The sequence below is a fragment of the Pogona vitticeps genome, chromosome 4 (genome assembly GCF_051106095.1).
Source record: "Pogona vitticeps strain Pit_001003342236 chromosome 4, PviZW2.1, whole genome shotgun sequence".
In the NCBI taxonomy this organism is placed as follows: Eukaryota; Metazoa; Chordata; class Lepidosauria; order Squamata; family Agamidae; genus Pogona; species Pogona vitticeps.
In genome coordinates, this window is record NC_135786.1 from 146829021 (window position 1) to 146849499 (window position 20479).

Genomic DNA, 20479 nt, shown 5'->3' on the forward strand with positions numbered 1-20479 from the left:
ATCCAGGGACAGCTGCTGGAAGTGATACAATGCAGCGCAATGTATAGTACATGATCCTGATGATGATGTAACAGAGACTGAGACAAGATGCTGCACTACAGGGCTATGGATTGTCTTCACACAAATGTGCAAGTATGAAAATCAGCACCATGTGTGCAGTTCTAGAGTGACAACAGAGTGGCAGAAAGAGCTCAGGTATATGAACGGGGTGGAGGGGCACTCTGACTACAGTAATTCCTTGTCTCAAGGAAGAAAAACTAAGAAAGATGCTGACTTGCTGGTACCAGAGAATGAGAATTTTTTTTAAACCCTGGAAAGGATCCTTCATTGCCTTTCCTGCCGAAGATTCATTAACATCTTCTGGCGATCACACACCTAATTGCAGATCCAGGGAATATGAAAGGCAGAGGGAAGGACACAGGTCAGAATGGGCAAAGAAAGCCTGCTTTGCCCTTTTAAGAAGGAGAACTGTGTCCAGTTCTGTTTAAAAGGACCTCAGTCATTCCCTTCCCAGTGGCTGCCTTAAAAAACGGGTGGGAGCATAAACCTAGGTCCCGGGGGGGGGGGGGAATAAAAAAAAAATCAGAGCACTCAGCTTTGCAGACTACAGTATTCCTGACATCCTTCTACCCTGCCTCCACCATTCTGTACGTGAGCTGGCCTTGCTGTTTACATTTCCACACTTGCAGAAATGAGGTCTTCATGGAAAACTGGTGGTGGACAAATATAATGATAAACCTGGGGAAAGATTAGGTTGCTGTATTTCCAAAAGGGTACATGGGGATTGGCATTGCTCAATGTGTCCTTTATTTAGGCACAGTCCAGGTCTTGGAGCCTACTGAAATCCCTATTACATTGGTAGCTGTAGAATCCTTTTCGATATATTTGCTGCCCAAGTTGTTAGGGAATGTATTATTAGCTCAGAACTGTAACTTGTGTCAACAGTATCTGCAGCAGGGGTCAGCACAGTGTGGCCACGGTGCACCCACCTGCTCTGGTCTCTTCAGACTCCTTTGCCTTCTCAGAGAGAGAGAGAGAAAAAAAAGCTTTCCCAGTAACAACACAAAAGAAACAAAAACAAAGGAGCCTGCAGTGATTCGTCTTTTAAATAGATTGCGAGACATTAGCCTCTTACTGCTGCAGAAGTAGACTCTAGTCATCATCTTTGTCTTTTCTCACCCTTCTGTTCTTCCGTTCTTTGGAAGTCCCAGACTTTAAAGTGCAGTTCCAGGCCTGTGGCAAGAAGATTAGTGCTCATGCCTGTCAAAGTTGCTTGCTCAAAGCTATGACAAATAGAAGAGTCCCAAGGATCTATACAATGCCTAGTATGAACTGATAAATCTATTATAAGCAGAGAGGTTTTTTTACAGTAGGATCAATTAATGCATTAATTTAGTTGTATAAAAGCAATTGAAAGTAAAGTTAGATGGGTGCCATCAAACACTGAAAGCTATTTTGCTAATGTTGACTATCACATAGTTAGAGCAAGCTGATCCATTTAAAACCCCAACCTCCACTGGAATATCCATAGGTAAGATTTAAGTTAGCCAAACGACACCACAATCACCTATTCCCATCATTTTCCATATGGAGTAAGGCCTGTATGCTCTTTGGTGAAACTTAATTTGATTCAGTTAGGTAACTGTTCACTGAATTTGGGGAAGCAGCATTTCCACCATTCAAAGAGAAGGCAGGTGCTATTTTTCAGTCTGCAAGCACTGCATTGTAAGGGTCACTATATCATTAGAAAAAAAAATTGTCTAGGGGAACATCTGAAAAGCTTGATACTTGAAAAAGGAGAAGTAATAACACTCCTACCAGAAAAAAGGTTTTGTTACCTGTCTTGGGATCGATGGAGAAATATGGCTGTCCCTGAAGAATACTGTAAACCACTCTGGCACTATTACCATATGTTGGATCATCCGCATCTGTTGCTTTGACCTGAAGCACGTATGCCCCTAGGAGAAGAATAAAACATGTGGTCATACAGAAAAACAAAACAATTAAACTTTGTATATCAAACAGGACATGGCTTCATTCTTACAGGCTCAGCTTTTTGGATGCAATTTAATATAGTCATATTAACTTTGTACCTTTTCCTTTTAGGGGAAAACCCAAGGGTTTTAAGGGACAAATGGTCAAAGCAGGTAGACAGACTTACAGTTACTCTCTCTTTCTTTAATAAAATACAGATATTTAGAGCAGAGGGATTGCATTGTGTAAATCTTTAAAAGATAATCATGTGTTATCAAGTCAATTCTGACTTACGGCAACTCTTTTCAGAATCTTCCAGGTAGAAAATATTCAGAAGTTGTTTACCACTCCCTTCTTCTAGAGGTGCCCTGGGACTGTATAGCTTGCCCAAGGCCACATAGGAGGCACAGTGGGGAATCAAACTCCCAACTTTTGGCTCTGCAGCCACTGAGCTATCCAGACAGCTATGAAAATCTTTAGGAAAATCTTTAGCAGGGAACATGTAGCCTTCCAGATGTTGTTGAATGACAGCTCCCATCGCCCATTGGCTATGCTGCCTAGGACGAACGGAGCCTTCAATCCAACAACATTGGTTCCTTAGATGTTTGGAGGGAATGGCTTATGCAGCACAAAACCTGGTCTAGAGTCACATATGTTCCCAAGCACTCTTTGAGAGTATAAATATCAAAACACAGGACTGGCATTTCACATCTCTTGTAAATAAAACTATTTTTATTCTCCGGAGGTTGGAATGGCTCTTACAAGGAGTTATGAGATAGCCCAAGTTTTCCTTCATCCAAGGCTGCATCCCATCAGCATGCATTTTAATTCTATACATTTATATCAAGAGAAGGTTTATATCAACATAGTAATGTTTCCTCCCCATGGCACATCTCTCCTTTACCCAGGTGGATGAGTTGCATACCTTGAAGGACATGGCATTGGACAAGGTGATGAGAATTACTAATTGCAGTTGGGTGAGCCTGTATGAGAAGGAAGATAGGGAGAAAATGGCTGATCTAAAATGGAGATATGAACCCAGTCCTAACTGGGCCACTACACTACACTATTATGTTAACAGTCACATGTTCATCTTCTCCATAAGGTGGAACAATGCAACAAGAGAAGGTGCAGCTCTATAACATACATATGTACACTCCTGACTCGTACCACTGTAAAATCAGGACAATTCTGTACTAATTCTCCTCTTCAAATTGTAGGCTTCCGTCTGCCCCCTCTCCTCTGGTCGCTCTAAAAACGTAGCCACTTGCAATAGTAATATTGTCAAATATAGCAACCTGTCAGCTATAAAGCTATTATTTATTATAGCTATTATTTCTCTATTCCAGCAAAATAAATCAGCATTCATTAGCCTTCCCCTCACCATTTCCTCCCATTTTTCTCTCCCCACTCCTTTACTTTCTTCTTGAAAAGGACAGCACAGTAGATTTAGGATTTTCTCTGTTGGAATTCAGATCAGAGAAGCTGTAGAGACTCCAAATGCATTTTCCTGACCTGTCACTGGCAGTTTTTAGCAAGGCCTTACGACTGTGAAAGTATATGGAGCATCTTTAAAAAGAGAGATGCTGACACTGCCAATAGGAGAGGGGAAAAATTGCCAGCAATGTGCTGTGAAGATATACTTCTGAAGCCAATTCCTATATGAGTAATGACAGCAAGAAATACCTGACCTAGACAGGACCCTTTTTCTTAATGCTGCATTTGTGCCTGGGCTGCCCCTGATAATACTATGCACTTTGCTGGCTCCATCAATATCTCAGACACAAGAAACACAGGAAAATTCTCCTCCCCAGCTACGCAGGCCTGAAGACGGTGTGGATGTATATTTCCTTACTTATTTTCCCATTTTCTTCTGGCAGAAGTAATGGTCATCACATAAACAGTGCAGCTATTCTTCATTATAACAGATTAAGAATGACAGGTCAAGATACTATGTCTACATTGTTCCCAATGCATTTAAAGAAGTGGAAAAGAGGAAAAGGCCCTGTTTTATGCAGGTCCATCTAGCACTCTGAGTGATATCTGGAAGCACATAACTTAATTCAACAAAATTTTGAGCAACACACATCAAGATTACAGATGAAGTATTTTGAAGCAGAAAAAAAGTAGGTGGATCTGCATTGCACTTTTGGGGAACAGTTGTTTACATTTTGAAATATGAAATGTTATTACTGTTAAATATAAGCTATTACAATAAAATTTTGTGCTGCAAACTCTGTAACATTGAAAAAGGGGGGGGGGGAAATGAAACCAACACACTTCCACTGTCAGATACTAAATAACATCAAATGTGGTCAAGGGTTTTATTCAAAGGGTTTTCAAACTATTGCAAACTGTTTTCTGGGAAAATTACAAGGTACTTCTCAGTAAGCACAGGTGAGGCACATACTGAACCTAACTATTGATTTTTCTCTCCATTTACAGCCAATACCCAAAGAATATACAGATAACTCATTATTCTCTAAAGAGTTTTTAGCAAAGAGCCACAGCTCGTGAGGAGCCTAAAGATAAGCAGAAACCTTTCTCCACAGACTCACAAGGAAAGGAACAACAGTGGGGTAAGGGGCTATAGACTTCCTTCTGTACGCACTGGAGAGAAGTAGGCAAGCAACAAATACCGTTTGGCATATGGATCAAATCCATCCCACAGATAGGAGAGTGAACTGTGTACTGTGTCTTCTTGGTAGATAATGAGAAGGGAGATCAAGATTGACTGGTTTCCTAGAAGTTACTTTATTACTACCCTGCCAGGGTTGTGACAGTTTGGTGGCATGATAAATGTTACAATTAAAGTAATTCTTACTTATAATTCAGGGGTCTTACCATCTTTTCCATAAATGGTACATTTTATGTGTGATTGAGTAGTGGTGGAAACACAACACAACATACACTCTCACACACATACCAAAGTGGATTTTGCATTTTTTTCAACAATTTCTTATTCTTCAGTTTTCCACCATGAGGAATTAAGCATAACTAAAGAAAGAAAGAAAGAAAGAAAGAAAGAAAGAAAGAAAGAAAGAAAGAAAGAAAGAAAGAAAGAAAGAAAGAAAGAAAGAAAGAAAAAACCAACCCTACATAACAAATTGCATGCGCTTTTTACATAGATGCTCACAGAATTCCTTAATTTACATTTAATATAAATGATTGAAGTATTTATAAATAATCCACTTTCATTTTTCTTACTTTCATTTTAATACAGATTAGTGTAGATTACTCATGTCTTTACAAGACTCCCAAGAGGTTTGTTCATAACTAAAGACCTATATAAACATTTGCTGCAGTTTTATATCTGAAGAAAATAGGGTTGCCCAAAATAAATGTTAATAGGCTGTACCAAACATGAACATAAAAGACTCCAGAGTAACTGTCCCCCACCACAAAATAAAACTGGGGGAAAGCTCAAGACCCAATTAGTAAACAATAAGTTCACAGGAGGTTGAAAAACAATGAAATATTTCTACTGGTGATTGCTCATCTTGTATTTTTAAATCCACAATTGTCTCCCACGTAAATGAAACAGGTGGGATACAAAGGTATAAGAAAGGTATCCATATACAACTTGTTTGAATCATACTGGCTGATGGGATACAGGATTTGCTGGAAGCCTTACTACACTCGTGGTATACAAATCACCCAATCCATTTAAGAAGACATATCAGGAGAAAGCAGGACAAATTCAATGGTTGAACTATTAAGATGGGGTGGACCTCTATAGGGAAGGATATTGATAGCACAGATAAGGGGCAAAATGACATCATATCCAGAGACATGAAGAAATCCTACCAATGTCTTTTCTATGGTTAAGACAAGCTGTCTCAAAAAAAAAAAAAACACAGGTGGGGGAAGGGGACCGTGTTAAAAAAAAACAAAAAATAAACCACAGAAGAAAAAGGACCATGTTAAAGGGGGGGGTGGGAAGGAGGGAGAGGGGAGAGTCTTGAAACATCAAATAACATCCAATAATTTCACCCAGTCTAGATACCTTCTCTTTCAAATTTCCACTCCTTGCAAGCCTACTTGCTTGTACCTTGGTTGCCTTTATCTCCCTTCCAAAGCCCCCACACAATCAGCAAATCCTTGCCTTCTTCGAAACAGTAGATTTTGAAAAGGACTCCATCCTTCCATATTTTTAGAAAGACATGATGACCGCAGTTGTATCTCCTACTGTTCTTGATTAGAATTGATGTAATGGGTTTCACTGTTTTCCTCCACTGTATAGATTCATTGCTTAAATCCTGGAAGATCTGAACTGAGTTTAACCTATAAACTAACACTTCTAGTTTTTCTTTAAGGACCTTGAGAAATTGCTCTTTTTTGGCATAGTTGAAGAATTTCAATATTATGGGTCATGATCTTTTGGTTCTGGGATTCCCAACAAAATGTATTCTCTCTATATCTTCTTCAGCCAGATGTTGGGAATTCATAATAGAATTAATCCAGGCCACCACTTCCTGCTTAAGATCAGTTCCTTTTTGATGTTCAAAATCCATTATTTTGATGTTGTTACGTCTTGAGCTGTCTTCCAGATAAAATGAGATTGAAAGATCAAATGAAACAAATCCTTCAGAATAAGAATATCTCATGGTTGAATTAAATGCAATTAGAAAGATGGCCAAAAAATGGATAAAGAAATATAATAAAGGTAGAAAATACACAAAGTATGAACAATTTCTATTATCATATGAAGATATTCAGATGACTGATTCAGTAAAGGATGCAGTGAGTAAAATTTATAGATTCCTGCTTGACTTAGAAGAAGAAGAAAGTGAGAAAGAAGGATTGAAGTTAGTTAGGGAACAAGACTTAGGAAAAAGAATAAATGATGAAGAATGGAGAAAGATGTGGAAAATGAGGGTTTTAAGATTTATGTCAGTGAGAATAAGAGATTTTTTTTCAAATTGGGCTTAAGATGACAATATTGAATAAAATTAACACTAGTTATCTGAATGTCTGTTGGAAATGTGAGAAGGAAATTGGTACATACTTTCATATGTGGTGGGAATGTGAAAAAGTACAAAGATTTTGGAAACTAATCTTTAAAGAACTAAATGACATATGTGAAAAATATATAGAATTTAATCCTGTGCTTTGTTATCAATATTTGAGAATGTGGAATATGATAAGATGACTAAAAATTGATTACCAATTTATTAACAGCAGCTACACTAATAATAGCTAGGCAATGGAAATCAAAATCTGAATTTCGAATGGACGAATGGTATAATGAAATATGGAATATAGCTATAAATGATAAGTTAACTTGTAATTTAAAGGTTAAGAAAGGAGACATGAAAAAGGATAATTTTATGACATATGGGGCAGATTTTTGGAATATGTGTTAAAAAGAGGAAAAGGGAAAGCTCGAAATCAAGAATCAATGAAGTTCTGGAGGACAATAAAAGAAGAATATGGAGGAAGAAGAGGATTATTGCAAGAGGTCCCATCTATGGTGGTGGGGAACGCAGTTAATTTGTATTTTGGTTTATGTATTTTATGTTTATGTTATAGTTAAAATAAATAATAATAATAATAAAAAGACAAGCTGTCTCAATATGGTAGGCCAGCTTGCTAGGGATTTTCCAAGTGCCATCAGATTTCTTGTTTCAAATGTAAGAGGAAGCCATAAAGATGCTACTTTTCACTGTTGTGGTTGACACAGTTCACACTGAATGGTTCTCTTGTATTTCCCCTTGCACAGCAAGCACAAAAGAGCAAACTCATTGCTCACAAAGTTACAAATAAGATGTGGCATACCTCTGCTCTCTAAATGCCCATGCAAGAAGGGAGCAGTTACCACTGTTTCACATTTCACCCAACTGCATGTATGTGATCTTACAAACTACAAATTCTCCGAGATCAACCCTTTCATATCTGTTCCTCTCCTCTCCCCACTTTCTCCTTTCATTTCTGAGAATGAACCAAATTGAAAAATACATTGCTAAATATACTTCCCAAGCCATGTTCTTATGAATGGCATAACTGTATAACAGCCCTGGACTTATGGCAGGATACGCCAGTGCTATCTCTCATTTCAACTCACACGGGTGTTAGAAAGTGAGTCTTGAACCCTGATGTATCATTCAGATGCGATTAATCACTGTTGCCTCAAACGTGTTCACATGGGAAACTCAATTTTTCATATGGATTTTGGGTGTCACTAGGTATGCTCCCGAAGTGTACATGGAAACTCACACGTTTTGTGAAACAACCATAAGAGATCATTGGACCCTAGCACATGACATGCATCATGACATAGATTGGGCTAAGTATATTAACATTTTAGAGCAACATGGAGCAATTTAACATGAGAGTTTTACAGAAGTCACAAACATTGAGATACATAAAACGATTACTGGGGAAAGCAAAGGTTCAACAATAACGTATGTAACTAATATGGGGAAATATATATTCAAAGGAAGTGAGAGGATTATGAGATTCAGGCTGCTACTGCCATGTTCTGCAGTGGTATTTGCAGAGATGATACAAGGATAAGATAAGGAAAGAAATAAAAGATATTTTCTTAAGCCACACACATATACAGAGACATGAAAGAAGGGGGGCGTAGTAGATTGGTGAACCACCAAAGTACAGAGAAAGCACTTCTGAGGATTAGGTGTGACAAAGATTACCTCTCCTTAGTCTCATTTGACTGTCATTAGTGTGCTGGAAATCTATCTGGAATAATGCAAGGGAATTCTTGGGCAAGGATGTACTGTACAGGGAAGACAGGCGAACAGAGGTCTTAGGCCAGAAGCCACTAATTCTGGAGATAAATATAGGCTAATAGGATTTTCTGGCTGAATTATAGATGGCTAAGAGAGTGGTTTTATTTTAGAAATAACGAAGTCAGCCCAGAGAGGTCTGGCAGGGATCAGCAAGAGGCCTTCAGCTGCAACAGGATTCTGACACAGATGGAGAGAGCAACCATGTTCACTCCAGAATGAATAATATGGCAATCATAGGCCTGTTAATGAGATTCTTGGGGTGATTTGCTAGAGTGGTTTGACCCCTTAGTAACTCATGTGTGCACGTAACCTGTTTTGACCTGATCATAATCTTGCATAACTCGCTAATCCTATCAGATGGTCAAGGGATAATGGTGATGTCACAGAGCAATGGAATGACTCATTGGACCACTTGACTTACATGAAAACGAGGATGGACAGGCGCTGTTTAAGAAAATAAAAGTCATCTTACGCTGTTTCCTCTCCCAGAAACTTTAGATGATCCTTGTTATAAAAATAACAGAAGGTGATGAAATCAGTATTGCCTCTGTCTTTCTTGACATTGTTTTTGTGGCAGATGTTTTTTTTCCCCCTCATGTTACATTGCAGGTTGGGTTACTTCCTGGTTTACTGCCATTATAAAGGATTTTTTAAAATTGAAGCTCTATGCAAACCCAGTCCAGGTATGTATCTAAGTGTATGAGACATAATGCTGTCAGAATTATATTTGGGCTTTCAGTCGCATAAAGGCCTTGACAAGGGCTGTCTTTTTCTTTTTTAAGTTTTTATCTCCTCCTGACCCCAAATGCAGTGTCAGCTGCAAAACAACATAAAATGCTTCTAAGCAGAATGCCACAGTGTGGAAAGAACTGTCACAGTTAGTTTGAAGAGTGATAAGTGCCAGAGACTGATGGCCAGTTTTCGAACATTAATGTAGCTAGACAACTTTGATGTCATGTAGATCATGAAACATTTCTAACCATCAGCTGCTTACCTTTCAAAATAGGTGAATGCAAGGCAGAACGAGAGCAAGCTGTATGAAAGAGTTTTTTAAATTATCTTTGTTCATATCAATCTACTCCTTTGAAGTGCCAAGTCATCTTCAGAAAGCCAGGTATGTGATCAAGGTCTCCATATAGGATAAGAGAGGACCCAAGATGTCAGACATGACACAGCAGCTCAAGATAAGCATGTCAAGAAGTCATGGCCATCATTTTTACTATGCAGTGCTTCCAACATACTGTGTGTCTTGTGCATCAGCCCTCTGTACGTCAGAAGAATTACAACAGAAGCACTGGCATAGGTTTTAACATAGGACAGAAGGAAGAAAAGGTGTGAAGGAAATGAGATTCTTTTATGAATGATGCATGAAAAACAAGGTGTCACCTCAAATTGATCTCACTGGTTTCTGGTTCGAGAATGCCATACGGGATATCAGATGCACAACATTATTTTTACTAAGAGTTGTTACAGAAATTATCCTAAACAGGTAAATCCAGGGAGGTTGTGTGCTGTGTAGGGATTTCTGCACATTTCATTCAGCCTGCATCTTTAAGCAAAGCAATGTGAACCACAGTTCCTGGAATAACAATGCACAAACAGTAACACACTTGTTTGTCATCTTTTGCACTGCTGTGAGTTGTGTGATGCAATTTTCAGTTCAAAAAGGGACTGGTTTGCTGTCTTTTCAACCAGTCTTTCATACTCCTCTTCCACAAAATGACAATTCCTTGCACATATGAAGTGTAAATGCATGAACACTGTATTTTAATCAGAGGGAATCTGGATATTACCACATGATAACCTCGTAATGTATGCAGAACTTTTTCTAGCATAGATTAAAGACTAAAACATATTTTCTGAACAAACCCGAATAAAAAATGTTTAAGCCTTTTCTCAGACACAAGGGGCATATCTGAGCTGCAATCAAAGTCACATATTTTGTTGTACTCTGGTTCTACTTGATTTAGATAGGATTTTCTGAAAATGATATTGAGTAAAATAAAGACTATGAGAAGAAATAGTTTCCAACTTTAGATACACCAGTACTGGCTTGCAAGCTCAAACTGCTTCATTTGTCTGCAACTCTAATATTCACCTTGTATGCAGATCCAGCCTCGTGGTGAACTGTCCATGGTCCTGGCTGTTTGCTCTCTGCTTTGTATTTTCCCTTTCTCATGGGCTAGCAACAAAACATTATTGTGAGCTCCAGTACAATATAATAGTATCTGCCAAAATGTATTCTTTTTAAGAATAACAGTAACACAAGTGTAATCTGTTAAAAACATTGTGCTCTCTTGTGATTTTCAGAGTGTTATCAATCACATCAGACCTTGCTTTTCCTTCAGTACATTAAAGCTGACACTCAAAAAATTGTGTTCTCTAACTCTCCATGAAAATTTATTGCATACCTTTTGTCACCAGATGGTGCTATTTTCCTTGCAGATTTTGGATTTTTTGTTGGAAACAGACTTTAGTCTTTTCTCACTGGAGTTAAAATTCTTTAGAAAACATTTTTAAAAATAAGAGTTTATGATATTTTTCTTTTTCTCCTCTTGCTAGAAAAATAAGGCTATCAATGGTACTAACTATGATGGTGATGAAATATAAAAGACAATGTTTGGAATCCTGTAACGTAAGTTGCACACTGACAGGAGATCTTTGATAACTAAAGAGTTCTTTCTTCTGTCCCACAGCTTCCATAACTAATATGCAATGAGAGACAAATTCCATATGTTGGTTAAGCTACAGGACAAAAACAGGAACCTTTTAACTACTGAAATCACACCCACCCACCCCATTAGAAACATAATCACTCATATACCAGTGTAACCTACATAATATGATTTTGGTCAGTATGGGCTCTTGTAGTCTAAGATTTCTAGTAGGTCATTGTGAGAACAAAACAGTGACTGAGATTAGATTAGGGATGTGAAGAAAATTTGCTAAATCCCTCCTTCTTATCAGTCTAAATTCTCTTGACATGATGAGACCCCCCCCCCTCCTCAGTGCCAGAACAAGACAAGCACTTTTTTCTTTAGTTTGTGTATCATCTCTGCTCAAAACTACTATCTTCTAAATGTTTAAAACTAAGCATGCACATAAAATTCACGCAGGGATTGGCTAACTGGTCAAAATGCAAACAACCAATCATATGTTTCTAATTTTTAAAGTAGATGCATCAGATTTGTGCAACTTACGTTACATTTCATTTGGTCAAAACTCATTCGCGTAAATGGGAAAACTCTACTCAAGACAGAGAAAATCTCTCATCCTCTCACATGGAAAGTGAAAAATGTTGTTTCTCATTCCCAACAAGCAACAGCTTCAATCCTTTACTCCAATTTAACACAGGTTTTCTTGATTTTTTGGGGGGGGGGCATTTTCTGTTATTTTCTTTTGTGAATTTTTGATTAATATTCTTCATTTTGGATGTCAGCTGCCATCCCCCCCCAAAAAAAACTCTTACATAGGCTTAGAAGAATGCTAGATGCTTAAACAAGGGAGTCAACTGTATTATCTTTGATAATTTCACAATTCTAATATTTCATTCCCCCCCCCCCCGTCTATCTAGGACTTAGGTAGACTGTGGTCAACAAACTGTCAGTGAGTCTCCTCTTGCATCAAAAAAGGGTAGAGTATAAAAACATGAATTCCCTCAAAATATGAGTTTCTTTAAAACTTGAGACTGGGAGTCCACCATTTAATACCCTGCCCAAGAGCATTGAGTCAAAGGGTCTATGAACACGCTCCCTTGAATATCTCTCTGAGATACGGACATCTGTAGCTCTATTCAGGAATTTTAAAAGTGTTGTTATCGACATGCATAGAGGGGGTTGCGGCCCCCTCTGTCGTTCTCTCTCTGAGAAAGCAATGATATGAAGGTGAAATCCTGCTCTAACTTTGGAGGTTTTACATGAATGCAAGCAACATAGAAATATCAGGTTATGGTTCACATTACAATAAGTTTTTTTTTCTATAAATAGCTTTATAGATGGCAGAGACAGCACATTCTCATCGATACATTTGTAATATACAGCATATGGTTTATTAATGCACGAAAAAAGATCATATTAAAAACTGATCTCAATTCTACTTTTGCTTGTAAATCAAACATTCTGTTGCTGAGTTTTGGATTTTGGTTAAATTCATCTAGCTGTGCAGCAGAAGTGCAGGGATTCACAGAGCAGAAATAACGTCAAGTTCCGCAGATAAGGCCACTCCTTTTTCTCACCAACTGGCACCTACAGTCTCAATAATTCACTCTGAGACATTATCAGGAGAAAGAATAAAGATGTTTCATTTACTTACAGTAAACAGATAGCAGCATGCTAGCAATATGACCAACTACTTTGAGCAAAAAGGACTGACGTGGGGGTATCTTTGAGTCAGAGGCAGGGAAGGAACTATTGGTTAGTGCTGTCAGTGATTTGACAGTCTCACCAGCCCAGAAAGCTCCCTCCCAACAGACCTACTAAAGGCAGCGTGCAAGGTTGCCATAACTCCAACGCATTCTACTGTACAACACACACTAATCACCCATCTACAGAAAAAGACAAAAACCTATCTCACAGCCATAAATACTGCACTCCCAAAGCCAACTACACCAGAGCACAGAGTGCTGTCCTCTGAAGATGCGGGCCACAGACCCTGGCGAAATGTTAGGAAGAACAACCTTCAGAACACGGCCAAAGAGCCCGAAACACCCACAACAACCATTCTACTGTGTATTTGGTTAAAGTAACAAAATGGCACACAATAATTAGCCATGCTTAAATAGTTAATACTGAGCAGCATTTTATGTTTTGATTTAAAGGACAAAGCAATTGGCAGAATACCGACTCAGGTTTGGTAATTAAATTTTAGGAAAAGTGTCAATCAAGAAGCCCTGACTCCAGTTTTGTTTTTGTTTTAATCTCAGCATATTGAAAATGAATTAAATTTCTTATTTTAATTTAAAGGCAAGACCTGTCAGCATAATTTCGGTGCCTTTTGTGGCTTTCAGCTGTGAGAGAAAATGAAGACCTTTATGATTTAAAGTTTTAGATTGTTATCATATAACCTCCTTTTCTCTCCTTTTATCGTTCACACTGAATTCATAACATTTTTAATCAAAATCCTGCTTTGTTATAACAGAACTTACCCACTTAGATCCTTAATAAATACTGAATCATTTAAAAAAAAAAAAAACACACAAAACCATTTCCTTAGGAACTTGTTATGAAAAGCACTCAGCTAAAAGGCTTAACTGGAAAAATGAACAGAAAAGTAGCACTTTTGTTCAGAACTTAATAGTTCACCTTCCAGGTTTTGTTTGTTTGCTGTCTGAAGAGCAAACTGTAGGGTTGTGTTTGATTATGAGCCAATGTGCTCCAGTGGGTAGAATGTCTGAACAGAACTCAGGAAACCTGGATTCGAATCCCTGCTTGGCCATGGACTATCACTTGGCTGGAGAGGACAAAAGCAAGCTGTTCCTTCAGCAGTCTCACATCTCTACACATTCCTATTAGGGTCACCATTAGTTGGAACAGACTTGATGGCACATAGCAAAAATTTATTCTACTTAAATCTGATTAACATTGGATAGGAGGTTCATAGATATGCACCTGTTCATGGATAAAACACAACACAAGACTGCAAATGTTTAAATCCCACTAATTTCAATGCATTCTAGGAGTGTAGAGACTTTTATTTTGTGTACTATACTCTCTAGTTCCTAGAGTGGCACTGCTAGCAGGGTCGCTTGAATCTTTTTGGGAGCTGTACTTGCTTCCTTCAAATGACCTTTTGATTACCTCTGTAGAAAAGTGAGAATACATTGTGCAGCGATCAGCCCTGCCCTCACCTGTCCGTCACAGCTGAGCAGTGGAGAAGGAGCCAATGAGTGGACGGAAGGCGGTGCCAAGGGGGAAGGGGGCTGAATATAAAGGCTGGTGTATGGAGTATGAGGAGAGATTCTGGTAGTGAGAGACAGTGTGAAACTTAAAAGTGAACCAAGAGTGAGTTAGAGATCACTCTAGGCAGCTATTTTTATTCCAAAAGATGAAAGGACATATTTTGGAAAATGTACAGGCAACAGGGCTTGGAAATTGGAAGACAGCTTTCTAGTGTGCAATCTGCAGGGCAGGCACAGCAACATTAGTTTACCTGAGAAGTTAAAGGGTGTGCATGCTTCTTTGCTGTATATGTTGCACTGGTTCACACTTTAGCTTCACCATTTCCTTAAGTCCAAAACAGCCCTTCGAAATATTATGTCACATATGGACTGCAGTCACATCCTAGCTGTTCTTGGTTCTGCCCTCCTCCAGCAACCATGGAACAAATAATGCAATCATCTTTTGGGATCCTCAGGCACTGGGTAATTCTATATAAGGGAAATTACTGTTGAATTTGTTATATGTATACTAAAACTTCTGTTTTTAAGGGAATACAAGTATTAAAAAACTCTACAGTTTATGAATTTGGGATATTGTGCTTCCTTTATTCATGAGTCAAAACACTAGGAAATGGCTCAATATTGCTGCACAGTATCATGCCCACAAGGCTGTATATTGTCTCCCTACTTATTTTATGCAGAATCCATCATGCGGAAGGCTGAACTGGATGAATCCCAAGCGGGAATTAAGATTCTCAGGAGAAATATCAACAACCTCCGATATGCAGATGATACCACTCTGCTGGCAGAAAGTGAGGAGGAATTAAAGAACCTCTTAATGAGCGTGAAAGAGGAGAGCAGAAAAAAAATGGTCTGAAGCTCAACATAAAAAAAACTATCATCACCTCCTGGTCTCATCACCTCCTGGCAAATTGAAGCGGAAGATATGGAGGCAGTGATAGATTTTACTTTCTTGGGCTCCATGATTACTGCAGATGGGGACAGCAGCCACAAAATTAAAAGATGCCTGCTTCTTGGGAGGAAAGCGATGACAAACCTAGACAGCATCATAAAAAGCAGAAACATCACCTTGCCGACAAAGGTCCGCATAGTCTAAGCTATGGTTTTTCCAGTAGCAATGTATGGAAGTGAGAGGTGGACCATAAAGAAGACTGACCGCTGAAGAATTGATACTTTTGAATTGTGGTGCTGGAGGAGACTCTTGAGAGTCCCCTGGACTGCAAGGAGAACAAACCTATCCATTCTAAAGGAAATCAACCCTGAGTGCTCACTGGAAGGACAGATCCTGAAGCTGAGGCTTCAATACTTCGGCCATCTTATGAGAAGAGAAGACTCCTTGGAAAAGATCCTGATGTTGGGAAAGTGTGAAGGCAAGAGGCGAGGGGCACACAGGAGGATGAGATGGTTGGACAGTGTCATCAAAGGTACCAACATGAATTTGACCAAACTCCAGTAGGCAGTGGAAGACAGGAGGTCCTGGTGTGCTCTGGTCCGTGGGGTCATGAAGAGTCGAACATGACTTAATGATTAAACAACAACAACAATCATGCCCACATTGCCAACAGGAAAAAAGTATGTCAAACTTTACATAACAAAGGGCAGCTTGAAAGTTGATGTCATCCATGTCAGCAAAGTGCACCAAGCAGGGGAACCCCAGAATCTAGCCCCTTTTTTAAACAGCTAAGCACTCAACCAACCACAAAGCAATTGTCAGGGCTCTTTTTCAAATTATTATGTAGGTATCTCTTGTTTGGAGCCACAAAGTAATCAAAATGCTTGGAAGAAATTTATCTTTCCCACATTCATAAACTGGAGAATTTTTTTAAAGATTTGAATCCTACCCTACCAGTTTTAGAAACCTGCTAGTTTTCTGTCCTTTTAAGATAAACACCCAACACTTTCAAACACCAATAGCTTCTGAAGACAGGCTTTGTTTAAAGTGCCATCTTATCAAAAATACAGATTTGGAATCCAAAGGAATGTCTTTCCTATGCTGTCCAGAGAGAGAAAATACACTGTAACATTATACAAAACATGAAGTATTTCAGAATGTATCAAATGGGACCTTGTGCGCAGAGTTGGAACACAGCTGTATACACCAAGCCTAAATACTGTCGTGACCTTTATACCTGTGTCCAACCAAGCCCAAGTATGACATGCAACACATCACAGGCTACAGTTGCCCTTGGGTTCTGAGATATCTGAAATTGGGTATACTGTATTAACTTATTTATTTATTATCTTGTTAGTTTTATTTATATGTCACATTTCTCCCAACAAGGGACCCAAAACATATGACATCTAATCTTCAGTGCAAAGATCAAGTCAACCACCTTTAAAACTGATTTTTGGAAGGAAGGAAGGAAGGAAGGAAGGAAGGAAGGAAGGAAGGAAGGAAGGAAGGAAGGAAGGAAGGAAGGAAGGAAGGAAGGAAGGAAGGAAAGTGGCATGAATGAAAGAGGCAAAATAATTTGCAAAACAGCATTTGAAGTGAAACCTCTTAACTACTGTGCCTCAGTTTATGTATATCATAAATCACTGAAGTATTGTGTTGAGTTTTCAATATACATAATTCAGTTATTTGTATTAATGGATTTCGCCTTTTATGTCTGAAGATTTTTCAAAAGGAAAATAGTAAAAATGTAACCAGCTGAAAAATCAATCTTCTCTAATGCACTGATTAATGGAAATGTGCCACCTTGCTGTCATATCCTCCATGCAACCCCCATTTCAAGCTCTAATGAAATGTCTCTCTTTTCCAAAGCATATGCCGCAACATGGTACAACTCCAACAATTGAATGATGCATGATTTCATTCTAATGTTGAACCATAAATAAAGTATATTGTTCATACTAGCAATGAGCTTAATTATTTTCACTAAGTTTGCTTTGAAGGCTTAAAACATTACTTTGAGGAACAACCACAGAATTTAACTTTCATTTATTTTAAGACACACACACACACACACACACACACACACACACACACACACACACAGAGGGAAAGAAACATACTGTAATAAAAATGCAAATAATCTTTTTAATTAAATATGCCAACAGTGGTGAGGCCTCTCTTTACAAACGTTACTTTCAATTAGTGGAGTCATTACAGACAACATTAAAATGACAACATAACTGGAAGTTGATGAATGAACTTATTTTCTAATCAGCTATAGGAATATGGATCAGAAAACAATACAACACCACAACACAAGTCTTGAAGTCAAGAGCCTAGATTCCATCATGGGAAGACCTCTTCTTACTATGGTCAAGACTGTCAAACCATAAAGGACTGTTGATTTGTTGTTCAGTGTGGAAATGATTAACTTTGAAAAGATACATTAGCATGTCACTTGATCATAGTCTCTCTTCACTAAGGATGGGCAAATATTCAGAATTTTTCTCTTCCTGGATGAATAGTTTCTCTTGACACCATAAGATATTTTATCAAAGAAAATGTCAGCCACTGCAAGATTTTTCTTCCATATAAGAAAAAAATGACCAGCCCTTTTTTGCCAGTGGCAGATGTCTTTTGCATAAAGTCTTGTCATTGTTTTTTTTTTGCATATAAAAAAAGTCCTCATATTTTACACAAATCATGATTTTCCCTCATCAGACACACATCTGTTGTAAGACAAAGTACAGTCTTTTGAGAGGGGAAGGCCTTTTCATTTTTTCATGAAAAAATCCTGAAACACAAAAAGAAAAGAAAACTGCAACAACTTTCATAACCTCACCTAACAGACAGAAAACTTGTCTTTCTCAGGTGTAAGAATGAAATAAATGCAGATTTACATCCCTGCTCTTTACCCAGCATTAGGGAAGTAAATTCCTGCTAGACTCAACCTGGCGGGGGAGGACGAGGAACTGAAAACATTTCCTCTGCACCCTGTGAAAAAGTGATATCTTTTCTTGTGCTGTCAACTCAACAGCATTTACATTTGGATGCATACATTGCACAAGTTATGAAACTTGCACACCTTGAGCAAATTATACAGAAATACAACTGCTATCACCTGTTGCATGGACTTTAAAGACTCAGAAGCATCTACTGTGTTGAGTCTTTTTTAAAAGAAATACAAAAAACAAACAGATTTTCTCTGCCTGGTGCATGTGTGTGCATGTGATCCCTTTACCTCTTGAAGAGAAAGGTCACCAGATGTACTCAGACTGTGAGACAGACATTGCTTGCTAACTGCAGAAATCTTGATGAAGGAAAGAGGAGCATTTTCTTGAGGCAAGGAATCTCCCAGTTTCCTCTTGACATATCTTATTCCATTGAGATGGTCTGAATCAGTGAGACCTAGGAGTTCTTCAGGTTATTCTTCACAGCCCTGCCCAACACACAGGCAGGGAATAAATAAATATCCCTTCATTTTGATGAGGCAACCAAAAGCTTCTCTTCTTTCCTTCAGTTTAATTATACACTCTGTGGGGTTGGAAAGACTCAATTACCTCGGCCTTATCAAAATCTCATCTCTAAATTACTAGTCAAATCCTGAAGTTACCACTGCAGATTGTAATTTGATTACATGGATTAGAATGCTACATTGGAAGGCTGATGTAGCAAATGGGATAAACTACACTAAAGGCTAATATAGTCAGACAGCTTGCCATACAAACTAGACTGGAAGATGCTGTCCAGAATCAGACACAGAAGGAGGCCCCACCCCTCACTTACAGCCTGGTACCTTAACTTCAGATAATGGATGGAGTAATCTGGTAATTTTGACTTATTTTCATTTCTTATTTTCCCCCTATACATTGGCTGCAAGTTGCATTTACAGGTCACATTTCCACCTCATTTCCAGGTGAAAAATCAGGGACTGAGCTTCAGACCATCTGAAAGAGGCACTAAGCTCTTGTCCTTCCTCAACAATTAAAATGGTTGAGGCGGCACTGGTTGCATTGCATGATGACCTTTTAAGGGAGGCTGACAGGGGTGCTTTGACCCTGCTGGTCCTCCTGGATCTCTTAATGGCCTTTGATCCCACAGTTATCTGTTGGAGCATCTCTCTTACAGAAATGCTGCCCATTTTATCCAGTCCTCCCAGGCCTTGCTGTTGTGGGTGGCCATGCTGAGAGAGGCAAGGAAGACCCTCAATGGTGTCCTCCTGCACTCTGGAATGGCCTCCCCTCAGACCTCCTCCCTCCAGAGCTTTAAAAAACAGCTGAAGACCACACTTTTTAAGGAAGCTTTCAAGGATATTCTCCCCCTCAATTAGCTCAGTCTTCGGCCCTGTGCCACCTGAGGGTTGTCGCCAACATTGTGTGTTATCTCATTCTGTTTGTTTATTTTGAGTTGTTTTATTGGTTTGGAGGTTATTTTTATTCACTGCATATTGGGTGATGGTGGTGGGGTCAGGGTTTCCATGATGTTGTTATAACATCCCAGAGTGGTGGTTTCCACTAAGTGGGGCAGAATATAAATGTGTGTGCGCGCGCGCGAGAGAGAGAGAGAGAGACAGAGACAGAGACAGAGAGAGAGAATGAATAGGCAAATTATTTCTTTAAGGCCATAATGTGAAGGACAAAACTCAAGATCCTTTCCACTTCTCTTGAAAATACATGCTTTCAGTGAAATATATTTTGACCAAATTCAGAACATAACAGTGGAGGACCCTAAGACACTGGTCATGTCAGTAACTTGCAATGCAATTGCAATCGATTAGCCCACCATTAGAGTGGTCCTGATACGACCAGATAGGCGGGATATAAATAAAATAAAATAAATAAATAATAAATAAATTTAACCATTTTTTTTAGGATATATCTTGTGCTCACCTAAACATACTGTACAAGTGAAATTTCCTGTCACCACAAAAATGGCTGAATTGAAAATCTGGATCTCTCACACAAG

The 20479-nt window shown here is 38.7% G+C and overlaps 1 protein-coding gene across 3 annotated transcripts in view; it reads right to left on the bottom strand.

Annotated features, from left to right (window-relative positions):
• CDH12 (cadherin 12) overlaps nucleotides 1–20479 on the bottom strand; it is an 875078-nt gene that overhangs the window by 95187 nt on the left and 759412 nt on the right. For all 3 annotated transcript variants that reach the window (XR_012086709.2, XM_078391722.1, XM_078391723.1), the window contains exon 7: nucleotides 1839–1958. Coding sequence is in view for 2 of the 3 variants with exons in the window: in XM_078391722.1 (XP_078247848.1) it covers nucleotides 1839–1958 (120 nt within the window). In the remaining variant the exon portion in view is untranslated. The remainder of the gene's footprint in view (nucleotides 1–1838; nucleotides 1959–20479) is intronic.